The sequence below is a fragment of the Juglans microcarpa x Juglans regia genome, chromosome 4D (genome assembly GCF_004785595.1).
Source record: "Juglans microcarpa x Juglans regia isolate MS1-56 chromosome 4D, Jm3101_v1.0, whole genome shotgun sequence".
Lineage (NCBI taxonomy): Eukaryota > Viridiplantae > Streptophyta > Magnoliopsida > Fagales > Juglandaceae > Juglans > Juglans microcarpa x Juglans regia.
Genome location: NC_054600.1, coordinates 24112512 through 24127447, shown reverse-complemented (window position 1 = coordinate 24127447; position 14936 = coordinate 24112512). Strand labels below are relative to the sequence as shown.

At 31.6% G+C, this 14936-nt stretch overlaps 1 protein-coding gene across 1 annotated transcript; it reads left to right on the top strand.

Moving 5' to 3' along the window:
• Nucleotides 1–3019: 3019 nt before the first annotated feature.
• On the top strand, nucleotides 3020–5491 carry LOC121260467 (transcription factor MYB1-like). The gene is made up of 3 exons (XM_041162346.1): nucleotides 3020–3257; nucleotides 3508–3637; nucleotides 4406–5491. Exons 1-3 carry the CDS (start codon nucleotides 3125–3127, stop codon nucleotides 5379–5381), a joined length of 1239 nt encoding a protein of 412 aa, XP_041018280.1. The 5' UTR covers nucleotides 3020–3124; the 3' UTR covers nucleotides 5382–5491.
• Nucleotides 5492–14936: the final 9445 nt, after the last annotated feature.

Below are 14936 nucleotides of genomic sequence, written 5' to 3'. Positions count from 1 at the left end.
GATCAACTAAGATATATAAGGTATATAATAAAGTAGTACTTTTAGTTTTATGATCTATTATTAATTAGTTAGGATATCACATGTCATGATCAGGTGAACACTCATGAGGATGTACAGTTCTCCGCAAGGCTTCATTTTATTTTCCTTTCTTTGGTGAGCAAATTAAGCTACAGTTTTCATGGATATAAATAACTTAGCAGCTTTTAGAAGCAACTAGCTAGCCAGTGAGCTGTACTCTCATAAGAAAAAACTTGTTTATCATCCATTTTACTACCATGCAGTTTCTTTTCATCTCTTGACTTGTCATCAAGTGATTGATTTACAAATAAAATATAAGAAATTATCTCAATCAGTTAAAAAAGTTCTTTAGTTATAAAGAAATTTTATAAAAATAAATATAAAAAAAATTAATATTATTTTATTACATGATGACAGCTAGCTAGGAGAATGATAGGAAAACGAATAGTGAGTGGCATTGCTCGGGCTTCTATAAAAAACAAATCAAGAAATTATCACTACCGCAAGTTATTAAAGTTGAAACATGATCTTAATTACACGACTTACCAAATAACATCAATTAGCGTAGCTTAGACTTTCTTGAAACTCGAATTATAATTAGTTAAAAAAATAAAAATCCCATGTTCTATTCGTATTTCGTATGTCTTTAGGTCGGATTCTACCAACTCGATTCTTGAATCCTTCACTTGCACACTTAAGAAAGCACAATGAGTGTGGGGTCTTGACGGAGGTTGGAGAGTCTCCGATGTTAAAATTAATATATCTCCTTAATAGTTTATGCATGAGTTTTTAAGAATTAGAGATAGTTATTTATACATGAAGGTCGACTTTTATATTAGATTTTTAGATGGAGACAACTCGTACCTGATTTGGAAAATCCATGTCCCTTCAACTGTTCGTTTAGTTAGAATCCTTTAATGCTGCGTGGTTTTAGGGGCGGCATCATTAATGCGGCGTAAAGTTTGGAGAGTGGCGTCATTAATATGACCTGACTCACTGACTCACTTTACCTTGTGGACGTATGTACCTCTTTAAGGCCTTCCATGTTTGCTGTCAGGAGATCAAGAATTTTTCATATTTCTTGTCCATTTATCTGTACAGATTTTCGATAGTAGAGTATCATTGAAAAGGTATCAAGACGGTGAGTCTCTGTTTAATTTATTATGCAGCCATATTTATGACTATATGTTAGGCTTGGGTCTTGAAATAATAAATAAAGGAGGCGTTTCTTTAAAATATTTCTTATACCGTACGTAGCTTATAATTAATTAGCATTTAATTAATTCCATATGCTTAAACGACGGAACTGACATCCTAGGAAAAAAAGAAAACATTCCTGAAATATAATCCAAAGCACGCATGATGGACTATATATATATATATATATATATATATATATATATATATATAAAATAGTGGCAATGCTACTCTGCCGTTTTTTTTTTTTTTCATTTCATATTTTTTTAATACATATAAATATTTTTAAAAAATAAAAAAATATATCAATATACTTAAAAATATTTTCTTAATCACTAAATAAAAAAAAATTTTTTTTTACCAAATGGTCAAAAAGAACGGTCACGTTGAGGCGGTATTAGTGTTTTCCTATATTTAAAGTCATGCCGCTCGCTAAATTAGTTGGTAACGTCTTAGCTAGGTAGGTAGGTAGGTAAGTTGCATTCGTTTTATTAAAGTTCACATTTATTTTATTGCATGCTACAATTTTCTTTTTTTGCCAAATAATTATCCTAATTTATTAACTTAAATTTTTTTTTATTATTAAGTCAGTATATAGAGCAAACATAATAAAGTATTTACATATGGCATAGTTTAATCTAAAAGAAAAATTTTAAATATTCTAAATAAAATGTTATCATTTACTTGATGTGGATTATATATATTCTACACACAAATTTGAGAATATATAATAACTTTGACCGGATGTATACCGTAGAATGAAATCATAAGATTTCAAATTGGTCGAAATTAAATCACACCCGGTTACGGGTGAACTAGATTTCAATATTCTACCTCTAACTATTTTCTTCAAAAAAAAAAAAAAAACCTATCTTTAAAATAATGGACAGTATCATCACTTAGATTATCAAACTTTTCTTTAACTAATTAGAAGATTTTCCAAAACTGTTTGTTCCGAACTTCCGATCGATTATATTATTAATTAATTAATCCTTTTAATTGGCACGTACATGGTGAGTAATTGCACCATCCCCTACGTACGCGCGCCCAAAGCAATTAGCAGATGGATGCATGCATGGGACTTGAAGAAAATAAGATCAGGTGCGCTCCAGCCATTATAATTTATTGGTATTTACCAATGGTCCCTAGTCTTGCATGTGGATGGGATCAGAATTCATCATCAAGAAGGAAAAAAAAAAGAAGAAGAAAAGAAATGAAAGGAAAAAAAAAAAAAAAAGTGTATTCATGAAGAAAAAAGATTTATAAAGACAAACAAAAAATAAAAGGGAAGTGATTTAATGGAGATTAAGGTTATAATTAGTAATTAATTATCTCTATATTAAGGTTAATTACTTTGATCTTTAGGATGTGTTAAGAGTGATCAATACTGAAACTTTTGATGAAAGGGTTCATCGTGAAAAGATGAACTTTCATTGGGTTTTGTCCATAAAATTTACATTAGAAAAAGAAAAAAAAAAAAAGAAAAAAGAAAGCCAGTACCTGGCTGGGCTGGGGTTAGATGAGATAATAAAGGCGAGGAATTTAATTAAAAAAAAAACAAAAACAAAATGCAGGGCATGCACGGAAGAGGGTGTTGAATTCGTTAAGGGCATCAACGTGGAGAGTAAAGCCCCGTCACGAGGCACTCGACGGTAGAGTAGCCACGACTGCGGCCTTAATAGGTAGCCCTCGTGGCCAAGTCATCCACCACACATACATCTCCATCAATAGCCCCACACCTACGTGGCTACTCTCTCTCTTTCTCTCCTTTCCTTTATAAATATCAAATTTTTAACTTCCGCTTATTGCTTAATTCCAAACTTGTGCACGGATACATGAATTTCGTAATCTTAGCTACCTAGTCAACGGGGCTCGATCAGCTCTCTCTCTCTTTTTGTTTTGTAGCGAAATGGGAAGGGCTCCTTGCTGTGAGAAAGTCGGCTTGAAGAAGGGGAGATGGACTTCGGAGGAGGATGAAATCTTGATCAACTATATTCAGGCCAACGGGGAAGGGTCATGGAGGTCATTGCCAAAGAATGCCGGTACGTATAATGATAATGAATGCTGCATATATGCTTTCTGTTTTCGTCTTCGATCTCCTTTTTTTCCTGACTGGTTTCTGTTTTCTTTTTTACTTCATGTAGAGAGAGAGAGAGAGAGAGAGAGAGAGAGAGATTGTTCATTTAATGGTCATGTTTCTTTGCTTTTGTGAACAAATGGGCATGGTTTAGTTTAGTATTTTATTCATTGATAGATGATCTGTCTTTTTTTTTTTTTTTTGTTATTTTGAAGGGTTACTGAGATGTGGAAAGAGCTGCAGACTGAGATGGATTAACTACTTGAGAGCCGACCTGAAGAGGGGAAACATTTCTGCTGAAGAGGAGCAAATTATCATAAAGTTGCATACTTCAATGGGAAATAGGTTAGTGCAGCGGCAATATTCAGTCGTTTCCATCTCCACGACGGCCTAATAAATGTACAAAAGATCCGAAATCTATCTCTCTGTCTTTTACTATCTTTGGTTCGAAACTGTGATGGCTGCCAGCCTGCCATCCTCAAAATGGTGTGAAAAGTCAGGGATTGCTTCATGTAACATCGTTAATGTCGTCATCATCTTTTTCTTTCGTTTTGGCCTTTTCCTTAATTTTCCATTAGTTTTTTTGTCATTTTTTTTATACATGGTGATTCGATCTTTGATTCTCAGTAAGAAATCAAGTGTTGTCAATTGATCCAAAATATCTTGACTTTTTTTTTTTTATCATTTTTGTGATCAACATCAGCAGTTGAAAATTAATATCCCCGCAAAACTAATTAATTATATATTTCTCTTTTTATTTCTTTTACGTACCCAAAAGAAATAAAAACTAAAAAATATAGGGGTTGATTTTTAATAATTCTGATTTTACACGTTTAAATTAAATTTTTGCGCTTATTTTTTTAACAATTAATTTGATTTTTTTTTTTTAAGTTACAGTATTATTGGATGTATCATATTTGAAATAATTTTTTAAAATAACTGGTCTAAAATATATCATATCAATTAATTAAAAAACAAAGAGAAACATTATTGTGATAAGAAAGAAGGAAAGAGTAAGTAATGCTACAGTATCACTGTTCCTATACTTATTATATAGGGTTATATTGTTATTTTTTGAGCAGTCTTACCAACTTTCACCCACAAATATTACAGGTGGTCTCTAATAGCAAGCCAAATGCCTGGAAGAACGGACAACGAAATAAAAAATTACTGGAACTCTCACTTGAGCAGAAAGATTCATACGTTCAGGAGGGTTTCCCGTACCGAAACCCTACCGACGATCATGGACTTAGCCAAGGTGGACTTACCTGTTAAGCGAAGAGGCGGGAGAACCAGTCGATGGGCCATGATGAAGAAAGACAAGAAATACATCCATAAACATGTTGGGATTCCGACGACAAAACCTAAAGATAGCACTGTGAATACAACAGTATCATCAATCCCATCGCCCCCAACAACAGCGTTGGTGAAAGAGACCACCTTGCAGTCCACCGCCGTGATAGACGATTGCATGGTTTCGGATCATCCAGATCAGGTTAATTACAAGGAGAGAGACAGCAGCCTGGTTTTGTGCCCTGAAGAGGAAAAGAAATATGAGAACCAAGTGGTACTGTTCCCAAGTGGTCATGAGAAAGAGACTGAAACTTTGGGACCATATGATCATGAGTTCGGCGACATTGATGGGGTTTGGTTGGGTTTTGATTACAATATGAGCAATGGTTTGATGGATTCAAATGGGATTCTAACTTTAAACGATAAGGGGAATCCCGATCATCATGATGTCATCGGTACTATTCATCATGATGTTGAGAAGAAAGATAGTACAGGGTTCGTGTGTGCAAACAAGATGGCGATGATGGCGGCTAGTGAGGATCTTGAGAGTGTTAATTACAGTTCAAATGGAGAGAGTGGGGAATGGTATTCCTGCTCTTCAATGGCTTCTGGTTTTGATGATGGGGTTGATAATTGGGAATGGGAGGGTGTTGTACAGGGAAATGGGATATCGGATCAAAATGAGAGTATGTTATCCTGGCTGTGGGAGAGTGATAACTTGGAAGGTGATAGTTCTAACTTGGAAGGTATAGATCCTGACAAACAAGATGCTATGGTGGCTTGGCTCCTATCCTGAAAATGCTCTTTCTTTCTTCTTCCTTTTTTGGAAATCATGATTATGATATCTTTCTTGTATTTCTGGAGTGCCATTTTTTTTTCCAAATTATACTGCCTTGAATTGTTAAAGCTCTCGATTTGCACTTTAAATTACTAAATTTGGTAGTTTATATAAACCTTCGGTTAAGATCTAATCGGCAAGATTTCATTGATTTCAATGGCCAGATCTTTATTGAAGGTGTAAACTGTCAATTTTTTCCCCCCCTCTTTTTGAGCTAGCGTAGATGCCGTCGGCTATATGCATGGATATATCTCCTGTTTGTTCATTTTGTTTTTCTTCTTGTGTCATGTAAAATTAATTTCAGTCTTAGAGCAGTTGGAAAATCATATTCCAAGTAAATGTTTTTTGTTTTGTCTGAGGCCATGGTACTGTCAATGTCGGTGTACTTATATGGGCACTGGAGTGGGTTAATTCTGCGTGTGGAAGAGGATCGGTGGATATTTTTTGTGGAATTCTTATGTCTGAGATTTTTTAACGCACGAATTAATATTAAATATTAGATTCGTATAATTTGAGGGTAGACTAGCTTTCAAGAAAAACGTATTGAGTGGATCAAAGCATGCACGCGTACTTCAGCTAGCGTTCATCTTCTTTCAAGTATAAAATTCAAACTTTACTACTGCTACCAAAGGTACGTACGATGACGATTTAGATGATATTTAATTTTGTCATAAAGCACGTGTTAAAAATATATTATTTTCCTAGTTTACTCCAACGAACATGATGATCATATATATAAAACTAGACAAATTAATTAAGTTTCTATTCACGTTGGCTAGCTTCTTATGGCATCCAACCCTGATGGAAATTAATTAAATTCAAAGAGAATTTATATTTTACCTTAATGTTATGGGAAGTTAAAGATTTTCTTTTTTATGTAATAATTAATTTTATATATGATTTATCTCTCTCAATTTTCTTTGTCCACGAGCTCTTGAGTCTTAATCAGTTTCATTTTATTTTTATTTTCCCGATTGGAAAACGCCAAATTATCGCTTTCTAACAACCTACGATTGAGTTGCACACACTCTGTCGAGTTGCTGCAGTATTATTAAATTATCATTCAATTCAACATGTTTTGACCCGTACCCATGTTTCTATCAGTGTGTGAGGCTTACGTGCCATTACGTGTCTTTGTACCCTCGATTGTCAAAGTAAAGCTTGTTTATGGCCAAATATCGATCTTAACAATAAAATCCGAACTATTTGTCTATTCTTTCACTTTTTCTATTGGAGAATCTAGAAGAAAAGTGAGTGAATGTCTCATTCAAACATGCCAAATTAAAGAGTTCAAACTATAATGTTTATTTACAAATTGCATCCTTTAACCTCAACTCCTCAACCTACCATATTGTCTACATCAAAACTAACAATTTTGATATTTGTTTTCTTGGATTTGACTAAAGAACATAGGGTTGGACCAATTAACTCGATCTAATATTACCTTTTTCTATTTTCCTCTTATGCACTTTTGTTATGATGAGGTCATTCATGTACCTTCTCTTGTATATATCCTTTTTATCTTTAGTTTAATCATGCAATATATATTGATTAAAAAGAAAGTGGGTGGAAAATAATAGTAGTGTACGTAGCAGTACTATACGGATAATGGCTTATATACGAAAGTCGAATTTAATTTGCATAGTACGCATGGATAATGGTCATGTATCGATCACGTATTATTTATTATGATCATGGAACAAATTATTACTAAAAACTAAACAAATTAAGATAATTTATAATTATATTATAAATCCACAGCATCTTCAGATTGATACAGCTAGCAATCCAAGCCCTCACTGAAAAAATAGATCGCATTCAGCAAGATGAGAGCACAAAGGTGAATCTTAGATTTGAACTGAACTTTGTTGATCAATTTAATTAAAGTATATATCATGGAGATGAGAAATTTCAAGAGATGCGCGTGACGAAAGTATGATAATATAACTAAGAAACAATTAATTTAAACTGCTAAAGTTAACAATTTTGACTTGACAATTATCTGGAAAAAAAAAAAAAGAAAATCTTGCAGGAGTGGCATTTTACCACATCAACACTGGTATAACGATTGAATGCGATGACCCACTTGCATGCCAACGAAGGGAAAACTTAACTGCGCCTACAGTCCTCGTTTTCATATCCCTATCAGCGACGTGCTTGCTGGAACACCCTAGAAAATATAATGGACCTCACTGTACCTCGATCTGCAACACTTTTAGAGGATATTGACTTGACAGCCTAATGTGTCTACAATTATTTCCAATGCAGAAAAGAATGCTCGCGAATACCCCCAACAAAAACTAAAAAAAGATTAAAAAAAGGTAGAACAATAATGATAATAATAATAAAAAATAATAAAATTATTACTCTCTTATTATTTATTTTATTAATTTTTTAATTTACTTAATAATAAAATTATATATATTTTTATTTTTTTTAATGATTAAAAATATTAAAAAAAATTTAAAAAAATGATAAAATAGCAACGTTAACTTTTGAGGGTTCTGAATGGATCCATTATTCATTCTATTTTCTACCTTAAAAAAAAAAAAAAAAAAAAAAAACTTTTGAGGGTTCTGAAGTCAAAGTGATTAGAAGGTATTGCAGATTGATTATAAATGTTGTGGGTTCTCAAATATAAATGTGGTGGGCATAGGTGATTTACATATCTGCTAAAAACAAAGGGCGATGTCCATATCATCATAATGTATAGGTATAAGCATTCGTCGTCGATCGATTAGTAGTTTTCGAGGTCTTGGGGTGTCCTTATAATTGGCTTTGTAGCTAGCTTGGTGCCCTTAATAATTTGCTTCATGTAGTTCACATGAGTCTGCTTTGAATCGACTCAGCTAGCTCTCTCATCATGAGTCCCAGGTTTTTAATTAATTTGCACCCTGAAGTCTGGAAAGAATGCATGCAGGTTCATAATTAAAAGTATTAAATATTTTAACATGAAATATTAAATATAAAATTTTTCAATTTTATGTAATCTATAATAATAAATAATAATAATTAGAAAATATTCTTCCTTTCATCTTAGATTGATAAAAAATCTAACTTAACTATAATAAAATGATGACTGTAATAACTTTCCTCCAAATGTCTCTGGATGGCTAGAGGCACAATAATGTTGTAGGTGAGAACCCTTAAATCTTTATTGTTATTTAAAAGCTTCTAACCGTCATGAAATTTAGAGATATTTATGTCCTAGTATGACTAGAATAGAAGTATTTTTGTCCTATTGTGACTCATTAATTAAATGATAATATTTGAATTAGTCTAAACTCATTAGGATATGGGTGTGTGAGACATACAATTTTAATAAAACTCTTACATTCTCTCACTTGGCCCATACACCTATAAAATAATATTTTTCATTTATGGGTTTATTATAAGAAATCAACCATATTGCGCATGTTCATTTCTAGAAAATTTTCCTAACTAAAAATATATTAAATGAGTTATGTAATATCAATATAAAATCAGCTACCAATGCAAGTTATGGCGGTCCTATATTATATAACCAACTAATTTATTTCCATGTATCACAACACTAATACTTTAATTTATCACGATCTTTAATTTGGACAATTAAGGGGAATACTGTAATGCATTAAGTTCCAATTTATATCTATTTCAAATATTATTTTGTTATCATTCATCTATACAATTCAATGTACATATAAAGTGGAAATACAAGAAAATAGAAACAACCATAATAAATGTCCATTAACGAAATATTCAGCATATAAATAATCTCTTTAATATGTTCACATCATGGGTATAAGCATAAGACCTATTTTTTCAACATGTTCTTAAAGTATAATCATTAATGCATTATTGATATGGACATATTTGTTTCTGTACTTTCTTCTTAACACTTAGGTATTTAAAATTTCATTAAATACTCATTATCTGGAGAAAAATACTCTGAGGAATTCTTGTCATACATTTTTAGCGGCTTGGCTAGAAGTCAACAATTTCAAGTCTTAAGATAAAATTTCTCAGTCAGATACTATACACTGTGGTTTCAAAGCATACCATAAACTCAGTCCCTATTACACATGAAGCAATAAGAGACTTGCCTCATAGCAAAATACATAACCATAATTGTATTTTCCATCATTAGAGTGATCCCAAAAAATAGGGTCTGAATATCTAACTACCTTAAGAGTATTAGTTTTTCTTAAGGCAACAATACTATTTAATTTCTTGCAAATAACCTTGCACTATTTTCACAGCTTTTGGGTCAAATATCATTGAGTTACTTTGGCAACAACCAAGGATGTTAGCTGAAAACTAATATTCAACTTTATACAAGTTTGTTCAATTATCAAATTCCTTATAACAATCATAAAAAAAATTTCTTTAATAACAAATCAATTCGAGAACACTGTAAAATACTGAGTATGTCACATTTTATTTTTAAATCATTTATTGACCAACAAGCCTGCAAAGTCTTTCAAAACTCTATCCAAATATATTGAGACAATCCTACAAACCATGATTTATACATACTAAAAAGTCATAAACATACATGACCATAAATGAAAATATACTCCTATTAACTTTCGGGTATATACGTTAACAATAAATTAAAAAATAGTATTGGTATTATCAAATTTCATGTACTATTTTTTTAAAAATCTTTTACTTTTTCTAAGTAGTACTTTTATTCATTTCTTGTAGACTTCAAACTTTCACTATACAATTATTTTCACATCCAATTAATGTAATTCTAAATCGTAATGAGTTACTAATGTTATAGTAACCCTGAATGATTCATTTCAGGTTTATTATAAAATCTATCTTTTTTTAAAAAATGCTTGTTTTTGGATAAAATCCTTAATTACAAGTATACTTTATATCGTTCAACATTACTTTTAATAAAGTTAGGGAGATCAATTTACATTCTACTTTTTATACATTTAAGATATTTCAGATAATTTAGACAAAAGTACAGACTTTACATTAATTCATGTATTTCAATCATTATTTTATGCATCGATCTTTTATAAAATCACTTATTTATATAACTTGTGAAAACATATGTAAACTTTCATTTGTTTTCATATCAAATTCAAATTTTAAAAATATACTACGTAGCCTAACCAAATAGCAAATCAAGAAAATTGCATGAAGTTACCTATTCTGGTGTCTCCATGGCCAATTCTTTAGCGGTGTTTATCTGATGAGATAGATGATCATTTGTTTGTTGTTCCATGTGATCATTGAGATAATAAAAAAAATGAACTACAAGCATTTTTGAAGTACTAGAATGCACTTCACGACAATTACATCTCTAGTTTTTATACTCCCACTGATTTTGCAAACTATAAAAAATTTGACATTTAAATTTCCTTAAAATTCAAACTATGAATAGAAACAATACAACCTAAATCATTTGAATCTCCTTGAGTAATCAAAATGTATCCATTAACTGTTATACGATCTAACTTTTTTTTATTTGGATTGTAAAGTCTTATTTTAGATTGACTACTCATATACGTATATGCTTTAAATCAAGTATTCTATCACTCTACAACTCAAAATAAGTCTTTGAGACTGCTTACTAGAAACACAATCTAAGATATATAGGATTGTCTTTAAAAATCTTACTACACATATTTTCAAGAAGTTAATGAAATAGGTTAGGGTTATGGCTCAACTCTTAAAATGTTTTTTCATGACACTACTTCAATTCAATTGAATGATTTTCACATTTTTATCTAACTACAATTCCTCCATATGAGAACAACCTCAAGAATTACTAATGACTTGAGACTTCTCTGTAGTAGATAAATACATTCATATCATGAAAATCATCTATAAAAGTAATGAAATACTTATATCTATCAAACATTATAGAGAAAAAAGTTTACATGCGTCTATATTGATTATCTCAAGAAACTCTCTATTCCTTGTACCATATTTTCTTGATATGTTTGACTTGTTTTCCTTTTATATAAATCAACATACATCCTGAGATTAGAAAATTTAAATGCGGAAGATATTTTATTTATTAACATCTAAACTATTCTTGAAGATATTCTCCAAACTGGAGAATATTTTATGTCACAAATTATGTTTCAAATTCTATGCCAAAAATTATAAATTTTTTTCATAAATAATTTTTCTTTTCGTTCCCGTACATGCCTCATAAGTAAAAAGGGAAATGTTTTAAGAAAAACATTATTATGAAGGCATGACAAATAAAAGTTTTACTGGAAGATAAATGGAACCAATATAAATGACACTTTGAAACAAATTGAAATTTGAACATTTGTGCTCGAGTTCAACCACCAATTTAAGTATCAAGATTTATAGAGTTTGATTGGAAACTTATACAGACAAAATAAAGATGAACATTTGCATTCGAGTTTAATCTCAAAAAATGGATTAACATGTATAAGATCTTATTCGAAACTTACACAGAAATAAAAGTTTACATTTCCTTTCGAATCAAGTCTTATGTTTAGGACACCTAAATCTTCATATGCCTTTATTTATTTCAAAATTTAGTTGACACGACTTTTACACTTCTGTGACCATCATTTTCTTGATTTTCCAAAAAATACAGTTGCTTTTCCATAAAAATTAGCAGAATAAATTTGTATTTAGCTAACAACCAAGCTACCAACTTGTTCATATCATTATTTTAATGAAATAATAATTCTCATGGAGTAAACCATTATGCACAAAACTAAGAAATTCTTATAGTTTGATATGTATCAATTAATTCAATTTTCTTAAACATTTTACTTTTATGACCCTTATCACTATTATCAATAATAATTGATGTTAGACTTAAAATAGATGAACCAGGGTCTAAAAATCCTAGTATAAGTTTGGCATGCTTATGTTTCTCTAAATTCGAGTCAATTCTGTACAGAAAACCTTATAAAGATATTCATATATTTAATGCAAAAAAGCCTTTTTAATCACATTAATGCTTTGAGCTCGACACTCATAAACAATATCAAAATTTAAATCATTATGGATGAACTAATAGTGTCATCTGGATTCCTCCTTTGGGAGTGAACCCCAACACACAAAATGTTCCCTCTAATTTTAAATTTTTGTGGATGAACTAGCTGTATCATGATAATTCTCATTTGATTGTAAACTCTGACATACAAAGTGTTTCCTTTAATCTTAAATTATGTAAGCTATATCATCAGAATCTTCATTTGGGAGTAAACTTTGGCATACAAATTGTTCATTTTAACTTTACTTTGATGGATGAACTAGTAGTGTCATCAAAATTTTCCTTTGGGAGTAGATCTTGATATACAAATTGTTCACTCCAACTTTACTTTGATGGATGAACTAGTAGGGTCATCAAAATCCTCATTTGGGTGTAGATCTTGACACAAAAAATTATTCACTCTATCATACCCATCTTGTACCTCTGGCAACCAATCTTTTCTTTAACTAAGAAAAGAATTTCACTATGGAGTTTAATGGTTTTCCCGTCTAAAATTAAGAAAAATCTTGTACCTTTGGTCAACCAATCTTTTCCTTAATTTTGGTGCAAACTATTTGCTCCATATGGAATAAGCAATTATATATAATATATGTGTGTATATATATATATATATATATTATATGGCCAGACATACACTCAAATCAATAAAAAAAATAATAATTGAGAATTTTATAACTAATAGCCATAATTCAATTCCAAATAACTCATACATTTATATTTCCTACCATACAATAAAATTGATAGAAAGTAATAATTAAGAATTTTTATGACATATAGCCATAATTCAAGGGCAAATAATTCATATATTTATATGGCCTACCATGGGATAAAATTCATAAGAAACAATAATTAAGAATTTTATAACTAATAGCCATAATTCAACTTTAAATAATTCATACATTTAATAAACAATAAATCATATGCTTTGAGAGAGAAGAGAAAGAAAGACTTATTTTTCCTTTTTCTTTTTAATTTTTTTTAAAATAATATTATATTATAACCTAACCGGTTGGGGTTCGAACCGGACCGGTCCAGTAACCCAGGCTGAAACCCGATTCATTTGTGATACCGTCGGTTGGGTCACAAGTCACCCTTTGATCTGGGTCATGCCTATTGTACAAGCCTAACTTTTTGGCCCCTCTTTCCATTTTTTTTGTTGTTTTACTTTTGGGTTGGACCACAGTTGTAGCCCATTGTGTTGGCCCGCAACTCATTTAGCCGCTTTTTATTTTCTTGTTTCTATCATTGGGCTGAGCCAGTTTTCTAGCCCACTACGCTGGCCCGTATACATGATTTCCCTTTTATTTTCTTGGATTGGGCCAAAACCCAATGGCCAACAATCGGCCCACAACCCTTAATGAGTTGAAGAAAACCCTACCCGTTTCACATTTCTTCTTCCCTCAAGTAGTTGCCACACCTGACTAGAGAATGATCATCCTAACAACTTTATCTCCGAGTTTCTCTGGATGGCTAGAGGTACAATAATGTTGTAGGTGAGAATCCTTAACCCCTAAGTGCTATTTATAGACTTTTGGCTATCATGAAATTTAGAGATATTCGTGTCCCACTATGACTAGAATAGAGGTATTTTTGTCCCACTGTGTAGGAGTCAAACCAACATCATATCATTTAGTCTCGAGATAAGGATGAAAATCAAGTTAAGAGATAAAACCAAGAAGATATATGACAAGTGGACTCAGATTCTTAAAAAAAAAGGGACTTAGAACGATCTCTCCACAAGCTCTTTACACAGAAGCTCCCTACGCCCAAACTTCACTACAACTCCAAAAGATCTTTCCTAAATTTTTATATTGTATTGTGAGATGAATGAGGCCATGAAAGATTGTAAAACCACCCATTCTAGTGAATTTCGCTCCCAAACAACTCGTGGACGTAGGCATTATGCCAAACCACGTAAATTTTTGTGTCTCTTTATTTATTTTTATCACTTATTTATTATTTATCATGTAGATGTACGCGAAGAGCATTGTATCAAAATCTGAGTCACCAACGTGGGTCGGAAATCATTCTTTCTCTCTTTCCGATCTGTTGTGCAAATTAAGGTATTAACATAAAGATATGTCGAAGGAACTAATCAAAATGATCCTAGAATGAACCATTATTTTTCTTTCGAAAGGAACGATAGGGATTTATTCATCAAGTAGGGACCAAATGGCCAATACAACTAGGAATGTCTTCTAGCTTTATGATTACATAATCAATAACAAGAGCATGCTTAGCTAAAACATGAGCAATCTCATTGGATACTCTTTTAACATGTTGGACAGATCAAGATTCAAATCTATTTAGAAGAATCCTTGTATCCATGGAAATTAGACTAGCTTGAACCCAGTCTTCACTTGTGCCTTTGAGTTCATTCACCACCTGCAGAGCATCGCCTTCAAGGATGATCTTTCTAAGTCTAATGTTTGCAGCTAGAAGGACAGCCTCTTGAGCAGCATAGGATTCAACAAGGTGGGGGTTTGGGTATAAGGATCTTTTCATCCTCATTATTGCAAATAAGT

Excerpts from the sequence above, each read along its gene's own strand:
- LOC121260467 (XM_041162346.1), top strand. The coding sequence starts at position 3,125 with ATGGGAAGGGCTCCTTGCTGTGAGAAAGTCGGCTTGAAGAAGGGGAGA. Across the intron at positions 3,258-3,507 it reads GTCATTGCCAAAGAATGCCG|GGTTACTGAGATGTGGAAAG; the intron begins GTACGTATAATG and ends GTTATTTTGAAG. Across the intron at positions 3,638-4,405 it reads CATACTTCAATGGGAAATAG|GTGGTCTCTAATAGCAAGCC; the intron begins GTTAGTGCAGCG and ends CAAATATTACAG.